Source organism: Canis aureus, chromosome 6, assembly GCF_053574225.1.
Source record: "Canis aureus isolate CA01 chromosome 6, VMU_Caureus_v.1.0, whole genome shotgun sequence".
In the NCBI taxonomy this organism is placed as follows: Eukaryota; Metazoa; Chordata; class Mammalia; order Carnivora; family Canidae; genus Canis; species Canis aureus.
This window is the reverse complement of record NC_135616.1, coordinates 11,736,146-11,750,744: the sequence shown is the minus strand read 5'-3', so window position 1 is coordinate 11,750,744 and position 14,599 is coordinate 11,736,146. Positions and strand designations below refer to the sequence as shown.

At 34.2% G+C, this 14,599-nt stretch overlaps 1 protein-coding gene across 5 annotated transcripts in view; it reads right to left on the bottom strand.

The window, feature by feature from the left end:
* METTL4 (methyltransferase 4, N6-adenosine) overlaps positions 1-14,599 on the bottom strand; it is a 57,712-nt gene that overhangs the window by 19,077 nt on the left and 24,036 nt on the right. For 3 of the 5 annotated variants that reach the window (XM_077900187.1, XM_077900189.1, XM_077900188.1), the window contains 4 exons: positions 11,360-11,534; positions 8,104-8,207; positions 7,641-7,732; positions 255-1,818 (listed from right to left, as the gene is read on the bottom strand). In XM_077900187.1, the coding sequence (XP_077756313.1) occupies positions 1,673-1,818; positions 7,641-7,732; positions 8,104-8,207; positions 11,360-11,534 (517 nt within the window). In that variant the 3' untranslated portion in view covers positions 255-1,672. Of the gene's footprint in view, positions 1-254; positions 1,819-7,640; positions 7,733-8,103; positions 8,208-11,359; positions 11,535-14,599 lie in introns of those variants that run through there. The other 2 variants (XR_013381231.1, XM_077900190.1) reach the window with 2 other exon arrangements.

The following is a 14,599-nucleotide window of genomic DNA, read 5'->3' as shown; positions in this document are numbered from 1 at the left end:
CCACAGGTTGTACAACTCAGGAGCAGAGAGCTAAGACTATGATTTCTGTGTCTTAAAAACAAAACAAAACAAAACCTCTGTCTTGAATACCACATTCTGTAAATAAAAATTCTTTTTATCTCAAGTATCAGTATTTGTGATGCAAAAATAAGAGTCCAAAAACTTGGTGAGAATAAAATGTTTCCACAAATTATATAAAATCTACAAATACTACAAGAGGTTGTAAATAGTTTCAAATGAGGCCGTGAGAAGTTTGCTTCATGTTTAATACTTTTTTTATTTCAATAACAAGTTAGAATATCTCTGTAAATACAAAATTAAGCCTATAATACTATATTCACATACTCAAAGAATGAACAGACTTCGAAAATAACATTTTTCTTTGGCAAAATCAGTAAACAAATTGGCAACCCTGTCAGATAATCATTCCAACCTAACATTTTACTTAGCAGATAAATATCCATAGAAAAGCTGTAAATTATATAAATATTTTTGTCAAAATGCTAAGTGAAAGAAGCCAGACACAACAGGTTACATATTCTATGATTTTGTTTATATGAAATTCTAAAAAACTAATGATAGAAAACAAATCATTGTTCACCAAAGGCCAGGGGTGGAAGGAAGGGACTGACTATAATTGGACACATGAGTTTTGGAGGTGAAGAAAATGTTCTACATCATGACTACGGTGGTAAGCAGATAACTGTATATCTGTTTTCTAAACTCACTGAACCCTACAGTAAAAATTAGAGAATTTTATGTGAAATTATACCTCAATTTTTTTTAAAAAGTTACAAATAAGGATCATTTCAGTAAAAATATTTTACTTATTAAAGAAATATTTGTGGAAAACTAAATAATATAAATATCTTTTAAATCATAAGCAGTGTTTATCTTCTGACATTTTTATAAGAAATATATTTTTTAAATCTTCTAGAAAACCAAACAAAACCAAGAATTACTTGAATAGTGACCCTCAATGCAATGTCAAACCCTCCAAAACTGTTTCATAAGCTCAGTACAATGATGAGGTACTTGGCAGGTCTCTCCGTATTTTTTCCAGAATGGAACAGTATACCAGAGGTCATAAGTTTGGGTTACACAGGGCCAACTAGACAATATAAGTGAGTAGCACAGAGCAAGTGTTACTGTGGTAAACTGCAAAGCCCATGTCCCTTCCCAATTTTGCTGCTACCACTGGGTCCTACTTACTGATGCCAGAAAGAATAGAGACTACACTGCAGCCAGAGCTTCTGATGTTTAAAGAAAAGCAGAAATCTATACTTTATGTGAAATGTCCTGCTTTTTCAAATGATGGTTCAATTTCTTTTTTTATACCACCATATGTGCCAAACAAAACACATCCATAAGCAGAATTATGATATATGGTCTATAGTGTATGCTTTCCAAAATTTTCAATAAGAAAGTCTTGTAATTTTTCTGCTTACCTCTTTATTTGCAGTGAATCTGGAATAATGGGGAATACTAGTGCAACTGAAGTAAATTCATCTCAAAACTACATAAAGACTTGTCACTTCTGGTCCTTTGCAGAAAAATCAAGTCCTGTTTACATTTCTAAGCATACTAGTTGGTAAGAAAAGGAAAAATCAGTTCGAATGAAGGAAAAAGAGGTGAGGAAAAACTGAAGAAAATCACAACTTTATGATCAAAGTCAGCTTTTAGACTCCAGAGCAACAAAATAATCCAAGTGTTGAAATTTGAGAACTTCATTGCCCCAACTAGTCCAACCTGGCTGTAAATTTCGAGCAAACAATTCCAAACACTCCCCATCAGGCTTGACATAGTCTTTTAGAACCTCTGTTCAAAAAAGAGAAAAAACACAAAAATTATTATTAAGAAAGGAATCAATTTCCTTTTAGCAGTTAAAAGCAGAAAAGCAGGATTGTTTCCTTTATTTATTTATTTTTTTTTATTGTTTCCTTTAAAACAAACAAACAGGGGATCCCTGGGTGGCGCAGCGGTTTGGCGCCTGCCTTTGGCCCAGGGCGTGATCCTGGAGACCCAGGATCGAATCCCACGTCGGGCTCCCGGTGCATGGAGCCTGCTTCTCCCTCTGCCTATGTCTCTGCCTCTCTCTCTCTCTCTCTCTCTCTCTCTCTCTGTGTGTGTGTGTGTGACTATCATAAATAAATAAAAATTTTTAAAAAATAAATAAATAAAATAAAACAAACAAACAAACAAAAGACAGCTAATTAGTTCCAAGGATTTCATCACAGGCTATCCTATTTATAGTTAGAAATCATTTGAAATAAGCAATCCTGAGATTGGAAACAATACCATCAGAACTTTCGGGAGTCCTGATTTATCAGTTTTCAGTTGTAGATGAGAAATAGGATTTTAACACCCTCACAGATGACTTTCCAGTTTTCCAATACTGCTGACACATCTCCTGAGCACTGAAACTGAATTTTTTAATAAATCTTAATCTGTGCATGAAAAATATACAGGAACAACAGAAAAATAATCCACATAAAAAAACAGATGTCTCTGCAAGCATATTCATTAGCAAAAGAAAGTAAAGGAAGAACTGGATACCGATAAAAATATGGAACACATATAACTAACAAATACAATATCTTCGTAGCTATAACTTGGTAGCACATCCCATCATTTCCAAATTGTAGATAATTTTTACCTAAAATTTTACCATATTATTTCCACAAGTAACTATTCCTTAAGTAATAATAACTACCAAAAACTATATTTCATTGGTAAAAAGGTACCGCATACAAATGTTGACTAAATGCTATGATTGATACATGGTAACAGAAAGAAAATAGCATGGAATCGTTTTTTTAAAGCACATGTTCATTTGGATTACAAATATATAAATCAATTTCAGCTTAATCACTGCTGGTTAGCTATATCAGCCACATTACAGAACAGGTATGAAAATAAAAATTCACAGATGAAAAGTCCTAGAAAAAGCATTTTTTAAATACAGTTCGTAATTACAAGATGGAGCTTGGCAGAAATTTATCAAATTCCCTCTAGGAATGATAGGTATTCTTTAGGAGCACATGATATAGGTAAAGTTTAAAAGAAAATACATAAAAAACTTTATGTTCATAATGTTTTCTAATCATTTTCACAATAAAATAATTATTTATTTCTGTAAATGTATTGCTCCTGTTTAACAAAAAACAAAGAATTTAAAGCATTCATTGTCTATAACCCAAATGAAGCCAGATTTGGGCTTTAATAGCTTTTAGGAGACGCTAACATAAGATTTCTAGTCCTTTTATAAGTGTATAATTAAATGTTACTAAACCTGAAAGAGAAAGATTTCCCCAGAGTCTTAGAGGATAATAAACCTATATTACTTTTCCATTTTTTCTCCATGAATTCAATGCCTTACCAACCTCAATTCACTTTGAATGTGGTCTAAGGTTATACTGAAGCAAGGTTTTGTTTGTTTTGCTGGTTTGTTCAGAGTTTTGGTACAAATAAATTAGCAACTCTATTCTGGAACCTTAATCTGGAATCTAAAACGGAGTTAGCCAGTCAAAAATGTTTACTATTCTGAGCACACAATATAATCAGTGCTATGGAATTTAACAAAGGAAACAGATACCCATGTTTTCTAAGAGTACACAATGTAGTAGAAAAAGATGGTCAGGCACTTGGGAGTTGACAAATATAGTACATAAAACCTAAAGCCATTTACTATCTCCTACTTTCTCAATGTAACATATTTCTGCATTTTTTTTTTCTTTCTGGTTGAGAAAAACAGAAAATCAAGGAGTAATATTTTTTAAATGTTAACCACAGTTCACAACAAAGCAAAAGAAATAAAAGCAAATTCATGGAAATGATTATTCTTACTAATTTTAAATATCAACTTAAAAGTAAACTCAAGATCTTAAAAGTTCTAATTACAAGGGAAAAATTTGATAACTATGTATGGTAATGGATGTTAACTAGACTTACTGTGATTGGTGATCATTTCTCAATATATACATACATCAAATCATTATATTATACCCCTGAAACTAATAAAATCGTGTATGTCAATTATACCTCATTTTAAAAGTAAATTCAAATGTATAAATTAAAGTATGAATATGACACATATACTTAATTATATAACATCTGACATTAGCAAAATATACTTCTAATGAAAGAAGAGGAAATAACACATGCATAGCCAGTCATTCCCCTTTTGCTCTGGGAACAAAGGGTAGGGCTACGGGACAAGGGGCTCAAACACCAGTGTAAGAATTTCCAACTGTGTTTTATTCTTCAGATAAAACTGTTAATGAGTATAGCAGTAAAAGGAATGGAAATTCCTGTAAAGTAAAATATTAAAAAAACAATTTTGATCCAAATACTTTTATTTCATAATTTGCCTATCTTATTAAATCTTTACATATAATATACATTTAAGATTATAAGCCATAGCTATTGAGGCTTATCTTTTAATCTGTACCAGGAAACATCAAAACTTAAAAACAGAGTAAATGTATCAATAAGTTAAAATTTTAAAAAAATCTTGGTGCTTCTAGAGGCAAAAGAGAATATTTCATTTTATGAATTTGCATAAAATGTTTAAGAGCATTTACATGTACAAGTTCTAAGCATTATATATAGTACACATACTATCCCAAATCCTAGAGTTATGATTTCAGAGTAAAATACAGTGCAGAAATTATTTTTTGGTGGCTTTAATTTGTATGGTTCTATATCTAAAAATACATGCACTTGCTACACAGTAACATAAATTCAAAAATACTACCTAACCAAAACATAAGGGTTACATATCAAGTTGTGTGGAATTTTCCCCCCCCAAGAATCTAACTTTTCTTTTTAAAATGTTCTCAATCCAAAAAAGGTGTTTTTGCTGTCCTCTACAGGGAATATGGTGGAACTGCACTTCATGGATATAGGCTGTTAAGACTAGTTTTTAAGAGGATTAATAAAAGACTAATTTTTATTTACTATTACAAAACCTTGTTTCTTAAGATTAACATTTAAATATAATTTTATTCTATGTGAAAGGAATCGATAAACAGTTTATAATTTGGGAATTAAAGGCTGGGTCTTAGCTTTTAGATTTTAAAAGTAAAAAAATAAGCCCTAAGATGAACACTAAATTATGCTTTGATACTCACTGAATGATAATGAAAATTCAAATGAGAAGAATACAAATTAAATTTCCTCCACTGAATATAACTGGTACCAAATAGAATTTTTTTTTCAAAGAAAAGTACAATCTCACTTTTCATTTAAGTCACATATTTAATGCAATGAAGAGTCTATGACAGTACAAACTTAAAGATGATTATTCATTCAGCACATCTCTAAGTTAAAGAACGGATCATCAGGTAAACATCTGAATATTTCTCAAATGAAGTTAACACTACAAAGACTCTTCTGCATAAAATTTAGGATAACAGAAATCCTAAGCACAATCAATAAAAATTACCTTGGGAATTTGTATTTACTTTCCTATGTCATGAACTATCCCATATGCTACAAAATAATGATAGGCTAGGGACCCTGTAGTTTTCCTCAATGGCAGCTTAAAAGTTTGTGGTGTTTTAAGTAGGGATCACCAAATTCATAAAATAGATATTCCTTAAAAATTGTTTTGAATAGGAAACAATGAATATCAAATTGACTATGTCTCAAGGACTACATTTCTATATTTTTTTAGAGGAGTAGGGCATAGAGAATGAGGGAGAAAGAATCTCAAACAGACTCTGAGCTGAGTGTGGAATCCTTCGCGGGGCTCTATCCCAGGACCCTGACGATCTTGACCTGAGCTGAAATCAAGAGATGCTTAACCGACTGAGCCACCCAGGCATCCCCACATTCCAATTTTTTTGAATTCTCACTTGAAAAATTTAGCATTTACTGAGCTTCTATTTTATCCTGTAGAATTTAAAATATAAGCAATCCTCACAATTCTAAAAGATTAAATACCATGTCTCTCTCTCTCTTTTTAAAGATTTTATTTATTCATGAGAGACACAGAGAGAGAGGGGCAGAGACACAGGAAGAGGGAGAAGCTGGCTCCATGCAGGAAGCCTGATGTGGGACTTGATCCTGGGACCCTGGGATCACACCCTGAGCCAAAGGCAGATGCTCAACTGCTGACCCACCCAGGCATTCCCCATTAGTCTCTCTTTAAATAAGGGCTTTAAGGTAGAAAATGGTTACAGTAACTCATTAAGTACCAGAGCCAGGATTCAAAGTCAGAGTCAATCTCCAAAGCCAAAATTTTCCATTATTCCTTGCTGCTTAGTTTCACTAAATGATGAACATTATACTAAAGCATTAAGACTAGCAAGAATTGTAAGGCTTCAGTAATCACCTTTTCAGTGATTCAGAAAAACACTATCTCAACATAAAACTGAATCTCTACCAAGTAGCAAGGAGATCTAACCACCCTTCTTGGACTGCTATTCTGAGCTCCTGGTTTCAGAATAAGCAAGTGATAGAGCCCTCATAGTAAAATAAAACCCATAGAACTAAAATCCCTCAGATGCTCCATCAGTCTTCAGTCTATCAAGGATAGTAAAGGAGTAACTACCAATAATAAGGGGAGGAAAAGCAGGTGAAATAAAACATCTACACAGTGCATCCAGCAAGCCCACAAATCTCTTGCTTCAACAGTTCAATAACCTTGTTCAACAGTTTCTGGAATGGAACAAATCCAGGAACTCCCCTTCTTCTAGTCTCTGACCACCCTCCAACCACCTTCCAATCTCCTTTCCAAGAACAATCTCCAGGACCAGCCAACCCCATTTTTTGTGATTAGCTCCTTATTGCTGACCAAAAGTGAGCTCCCAGATTCATCATGTAGAATTATTCTACAAAGGTGAAGGCCACTGTCAACTGTCTGGTCAACCTGTATTTGCAGGCCTCCTACACCCATCTCCCTCAAGGCTTCTATTTGGACTGTTGATGATGTGACTCTGGAATGCCTGGGAACTTCTTCCTCAAGTTGGCCAGGCATCTCTTGGAAGATACAAACCAGTAGCAGCCATGCCCTTTTCTAAAACATGAAGAAGTCCTCCCAGATGAGTGAGGCAAAGCTGTGGATGCTGTGGAAGCTTCATGGCTCTGAAGAAGAACCTGAACCAGGCCCTTCTGGATATGCATGCTCTAGGTTCTGCCCACACAAATCCCCATCTGTGTGACTTCCAGGAGAGCCACTTCCAGATGGAAAAGTAAAACTCATCAAGAAGTTGGGTGACCACCTGACTAACTTCCACAGGTTGGCTGGTGGCTGGCCTTTGGCTGGGCTGGGAGAGTCAAGAATTTCTTCAAAAGGCTCACCCTCAAGCACAATTATAGGAGCCTCCAAAGACCAGCCTTTGAAGGGCACCTCTACATCCCCCTGATGTGAGAGCTTCTGCCTCTCTCCCTGCAGCTACTCAACAGCTCTTTAATCATCATAGAGCCCTCTCTCAAGTCATGGGCCAAATGAAAATAAAGCTTTTGTAGCAAAATAAAAAACATTATTCATAAGTTCTGCTGTAAAATTTTAGAATATTAGCAAAAATAAAACATCCAATTTAATTTCCAAATCTCTACATGACTCCAATACTAAACTCAATCCTTTTTTTAATTTGACAGAAGTCATAATAATTCTATTTCATAAAAAAACATACCAGCAAGCGGTGGCTTATGTGAGTGAAGAGTACAGGGTACACTGACAATTAACTTGTGATCTGGAATGGGAAGCACTTTTATACCTGCATTCCTAATTAAAACAAAACAACAAAGTAAATTATATTAAAAGGACAATTTTTCATTCTATAAGCCACAGTTATCTCGATTTTTTTCACCTTTCAAATAGAACCTGAATTTTAAAATAAATTTTAGAAACAATAATGGAAATCATCAATTTAAGTAGAGACATTGCAGATAATTTCCTTTTCTTCAATAATAACAGTTACAAACTGAATAAAACAAAAGATAATATAAAATTTCATGTGCCATACCATTCACATTTTTCTGGTCTGGGTCACTTTTAGATTTTCAAAAATGTAAAAATTAAGGAAAATCAGTGATCACACTATTAACTTTATAAAATGTATATATGTGTACAATTTTGAAAATCGCCTTTCCTACCTTAATGGTATAGTTTTTTCTCGAACTCTCCCCAATATAAGACCTTCATAAGGCTTTTTGTGTGGAGAATCTAGTGGGAACACAAACTCTCCTGAATTGGTGATCTGATAGGAAGGAGACAAAACAAAACAAAATAAAACCATACATCTGTAAATATCCAGGAAAGAGTTTGTTGGTTTTTTTCCTATCGCTATACATTTCCTTCCAAAGAAAAAGAAATTATTAAACCTCTAGGCTAGTGCTATCCAATAAAAATACAATGTAAGCCACAAATGCAAACTGCATATGTAATTTAAATTTTCTCCTAATTTAAATGTAAAGTAAAAAATTTAAATTTTCTACTAACAACATTAAACACTAAGAAAAGTAACAAGAATGTGATAGAAATAATTTTAATTATATATTTAGCTTAGTCACATAACCAAAATACTATTTCAATATGTAATCAATTCAATAAGTTATTGAGGTATGTTATATTTTCTCTTTCATACCAAGTGTTTGAAACCCGATGTACATTTTATACTTAACATCAATTCAATTTTTTTTTTTTTTTTTTTTTTTTTTATTTATGATAGTCACAGAGAGAGAGAGAGGCAGAGACACAGGCAGAGGGAGAAGCAGGCTCCATGCACCGGGAGCCCGATGTGGGATTCGATCCTGGGTCTCCAGGATCGCGCCCTGGGCCAAAGGCAGGCGCCAAACCACTGCGCCACCCAGGGATCCCCTCAATTCAATTTTGACTAGCCACATTTCAAGCGCTGAAGAGACACATATGGCTAGTGACCATTGCTTGGACAGAACAGCTATAATGGACCAAAATATTTTAAATATCACTTTATCATCTTCCACATAAAAATCTACTTTTCATTAAAATTTATTCCTGGAAACTATGTCATCATTAATTCATTAATTCATTCAAATAATATTTACCAATTACTGGCAATGTGACTAAGTATATTATAATAAAATATATCTTATTACACTTTATAGAAAATAATGTCATTATATACTGTCAAAGCCAGAATTAGTTAAAAAAAAAAAAAAAAAAAGTTCAGGGACTGATAAGATGGACAATACTTAGTCTAATCCCTTGGCATTATAAATCCAGAAATTCAATTTTGTCATTCTACCCTGGAGTGATCATACTCTCAAAGACTCACTTAAAGCTAATCAAACTGAAACACAATATAATATCAATTTATTAACTAACCACTGAAATACATATTCACCATCAGAATATTCATATCTATTATCTAAGGAATCTTTTACTTAGTATCAAGATAACTAAGAAGTCAAATCAGTAAAGTCCTTTTATCATCTCTAGTGCCCAGGAGAAATAGTATCTTTTCCACACAGTGCTGTATAAATACAGGCAAATTTTTATTCTTTGTATATACTTCATATTCAATGCAAATTACTCCTTCTGTTATAATAGTACATATAGTTACCTAACAATGTTTCAAATAACATACTGTCTTTTTGTTTTAAACTCTGGGCTTATATTATCTCTTAGATAATACTACTACAAATGAATAGAATAGTCTTAGATTTTACGTATTAACATTTTACTGGATTTTATTTCAGAAGGTACCCTTTTCCTGACTTTGGCCCTCATCTTTGACAATAAAAGAACTGTCATATACAGGAAAAAATGGGGATTTATATTCCTGTCAATGTCCTACATACCAAATAAACCAAAGCAAAGCCCAAAATACATTATGAAAGCAAAGATACAACTGTTAATGTTTGCTAAGTTCATTAAAATAGGTGCAAACAAACAACATACACAGATTTTAGAGGATAGACCAAGAGACTACAAAATCCATACAAAGCACATAAAAAGAGAACTCTCCTGTCTAAAATGAATATTTCAGCTATATAAATATTAAACATTCAACTGATAACAAGTTGACTTATCTTTTAAATATGTAGGAAAGCTTTTGCAAAATTCATCTAAGTAGACGATGTATTTTTAAAAGGATGTCCAGGGATGCCAGGGTGGCTCAGCAATTGAGTGTCTGCCTTCAACTCAGGGTGTGGTCCTGGAGTCCTGGGATTGAGTCCCATATCAGGCTCCCCTTGAGGAGCCTGCTTCTCCCTCTGCCTATGTCTCTGCCTCTCTCTCTGTATCTCTCACGAATAAATAAAATCTTTTAAATAAATAAATAAATGTCCAATGGACTCTGAACTGATGCCTTACTTTTCTGTATTTTTTATTCTTCTAGTAAACAGAGAGAGATTAAAGATCATTCAACTAATCCAAGAGTTGGAATTATTTCTTTAAAAAATAGGCACAGCAGCACACAAGGTGCTGAGGTTAAGTTAAAATTTAAAACATGTAAGGTTCTTGGTTCTTTCCACCTCTTCCATCCTGGGTTACTTAGCTATTCTCCCTCCCATCCCCAGCAACATAAGAAAAAAGAAAAAGGAAAAGGAAAAACAGGAAAGAAGTCATAAAGGGTGATTGAAATTGTGGATGTATAAAGAGTAAGAAGAGGGGCACCCGGGTAGTCAGTCAATCAAGCGTCTGCCTTTGGCTCAGGTCATGATCTCAGGGTCCTGGGATTGAGCCCAGCACCTGGCTCCCTACTCAGCGGGGAGTCTGTGTCTCTTTCTCCCTCTGCCCTTCCCCCTGCTCGTGTTCTATGTCTTTCAAATAAATAAGTAAAATCTTTTAAAAAATAAAAGTAAAGAGCTAAAAGATAAAGGGTAACATTATTTCTATGTTTAGTGATAGATTCTCCAAAGTTTTTGTTTGTCGTTTTTTTAAACTATAGACATCAGAGCTTTTTAAAATGACATCCTGATAAATCCCTGAATGACTTCTCTAGGCCAGCAGTTTGGTCCTCACCTACAAAAAGACACAGAACGAAAGTAAAAAGCCTTCCAGAATAAGAAGATGTAAGTATTTAGTGTCAAAAGGAAAAAAAGTATTCGATATCAAAGTAAAAGTTTCAATTACACTGTTTTGAAGGAGAACAGTGACATGTTAAGTGTTAAAAATTAGATGTTTAGGGATCCCTGGGTGGCGCAGCGGTTTGGCGCCTGCCTTTGGCCCAGGGCGCGATCCTGGAGACCCGGGATCGAATCCCACATCGGGCTCCCAGTGCATGGAGCCTGCTTCTCCCTCTGCCTGTGTCTCTGCCTCTCTCTCTCTCTCTGTGACTATCATAAAAAAAAAAAAAAAAAAAAAAAAATTAGATGTTTATGTGACTTATATGTCACACTACATTAACAAGTTAAGCTTTTAACTTACTTTTACCCAATGCCACTCAGCAACTATATCAACAGACCAAGAAGGATAAAGTTCTTCCTTTACAAAACGTAGGTGCTTTTGTCTATTGGTCACCCAAGTAATAACAAGACAGTTTGGAGCAGCCAGTTTAGGAATAGGTATCTGCTTTATTTGCAGTGGTGATAAATAACTGTACCTAAAAATAAACAGAAAAAGATAGTAGCAAAATTCACTGCAAGAAAAGGAAAAATAAGCAGAGAGAAGACCCATATAATACTGACTCCACAAAAACAAAGCTCCTATAGCTGTATATTTGTATAACTAAATATGAAGCCACAGTGACACCCAGAGGACACATTATTACATGCAAGTCAGAAATAACCCTTTTTTCATTTTTAATACTGTAAAATTGTCAGGCTTTATCATTTCTAAATATATTACATTTCAAAAATTTCACTAATAGGCTTTTCTCCCATTCAAAATTAAGCAAATACCATTGCTTGGTTTCTATGGTCTATACACAGGGACCCCATCACAGTGAGTCTTGAAACTGCTATCTCAATATTCACTATGTTTTCAACCCTCAATCTATCATCCTGCATATTCCCAATCAATTCCAACAGACTTTCTGAAACCCTCACACTTCCATTTCAAAAAATTCTATACTCTTGCACCTCACAGTCATTAATAGTATAAAGTTTAACTTCTCTTGCTAGAACCACTTCTTCTATAAAATCCAGTCTAATGTGGCCCTTTCTCTAACACTTCCAGTATATCTCATAATGCTAGTTATTCCTCTCCTTCTGTGTTTCAACCTCTCTAGCAGTTCCTTACTGTCAACCTAGGTCTTAAAGGAAGAAAGAGGAGAGAAGCAGAGAAGGTGGGGAGGGGAAGAGAGAAAAGAAATTCCCTCGATTCAGTCTTTTTAGGTCTACAACTAAACTAAGGACTGGTATGCTTTTAGTCTTTCTACTTTCTCTCCTTTATCTTATTCCTCAGTAGATTATAATGAGATTTCTACTACTATACCTACTCTGGAAAAAAGTAAGTAACACCTTACCAGCCAAATACAATAAACACTGGAATCCACTTTTCACACATAGCAACTGTATAATGTGAGGAAGTGATTAAGTATTTTTTAAATAAGCAAATGAGTAAAACAATCCACATCTCATGCACTCAAGTTTCCTACCATCCAGACCAGTGCTCTTCCAGGAGAATAGCATTTCTTATCATCAAATTGATAATTTTAAAAAAACTACGTTTGCCACAGTATGAAAAAACATCAGGTCAAAAATTTGAAGTTTGATGTTCCCAACAACTGTAGATTTTTTGATTGCCTTCATTTTATTTAATCGGGTTCATGTGGGGTGGAGGAGAGGAATGAAATATTCCATTTTTCGTTTTAATCTACTAGAAATCACTGAGCAAATTCTAAAATATACATCTTCATCACCAAGGCAGTATTCTTACCAAAAATGTTTAACCTGAATCTAATCATGCAGAAATAATCAGACAACTCCAAATGCTAGGAAATCCACAAAAGGGGCACGAAATCTTAAAAAAGAGTCAATACCCTGAAAAGTAAAAAATGGTCAGGAGACTATTTTGATTTAAAGGAAGAAAAGAAAAATAAAGACCAAATGTAATGTATGATCCCTGACTGGAGTTTAAATCTGAAAAACAAGAAGAAAAATGTAGCCACAAGGAAACACTGAGAAGAGGTTAAAAAATGAATATATAATGTATATTTTATAATACTATTAATGATAATATTAACATTATTGGGAGTGATAATGGTATCATAGTTATGCAGAAGAGTTTCTTTGTTTTTAGAAGATATGTGCAAAAAATTTATAGGTGAAAGCATGATGTCTACAATATCAGATTAAAAGAGGAGAGATGGAGAAAAAGAAACTGTACACAGATGTAGCAGAATATCAAAACCTGGCGAATCCAGAGGAAAGGTGATTCAATATGCATATACTACTTTTTTAAGATTATTTGTTTGAGAGAGTGCATGAGCAAGAGAAAGCATGAGCCAGGGGAGGCACAAAGGGAGAAACAGACTTCCCACCAGGCAGGGAGCCCCAGGCCTGGCTCCATCCCAGGACCCTGAGATCATGACCTGAGCTCAAGAGAGACAATCAGCTGAGCCACCCATGTGCCCCATTCAGGTAATTCTTTCAACTTTTCTCAAAGTTTGGAATTTTTAAAATCAAAATTTGAGGGAAAGAAACAATATAATAAATCATTACAAAAAGATCATAAAGGGGCACCTGGGTGGCTAAGCGGTTGGGCGCCTGCCTTCGGCCCAGGGTGTGGGTATCAAGTGGAATCGAGTCTCATTTCGGGCTTCCTGCAGGGAGCCTGCTTCTCCCTCTGCCTGTGTCTCTGCCTCTCTCTCTGTGTCTCTCATGAATAAATAAATAAAATCTTTTAAAAAAAATTACAAAGATATACATAACAAGTTAAAAAAAAATTTCAAAAAAATTTTTTTGAAAACTAAAAACAAAAAATTTCAAAATATGCTGCATAAAATTATCATAAAATATTATAAAAGGAATGAGTCTGTTTTTCAAAATTACAAAAGCCGCCCCCAAAGATGTTGCTTATTATGATTAAGCATTTGTTTACTTTTTTAAAGCTTCTAAAGAGTATTCAAGAATAACATATAAAAAACTATCAATTTTCATTAAAATAAAAAGCAAATGAAATATAAACTAGTATTTTAAAAAATAATTCTTAGAGAAAACTGGAACACATTACTAAAGAATATTACAAAATTGGACTTCATTCTTTTGAATTTAACACTTAGCTCTAGCAAATAAAAGTAACTGTGAACACTCTTTTCAACAAATGATGCTGGGACAACTGGATATCCAAATGCAAAAGGATAAAACTGTGATTCTAGCTACATCATATATAAAATTAAATTCAAAATGAATCAAAAATATAAACGTGAGAGCTGAAACTCTTAGAAAACATAGATGCACATCACCGTGACCTTGATTAAGGCAATAGTTTCTTTTTTTTTAAATTTTTTTTTTTAATTTATTTATGATAGTCACACACAGAGAGAGAGAGGCAGAGACACAGGCAGAGGGAGAAGCAGGCTCCATGCACCGGGAGCCCGACGTGGGATTCGATCCCGGGTCTCCAGGATCGCACCCTGGGCCAAAGGCAGGCGCTAAACCGCTGTGCCACCCAAGGATCCCAAGGCAATAGTTTCTTAAATACAATACCAAATGCAGAGAAACA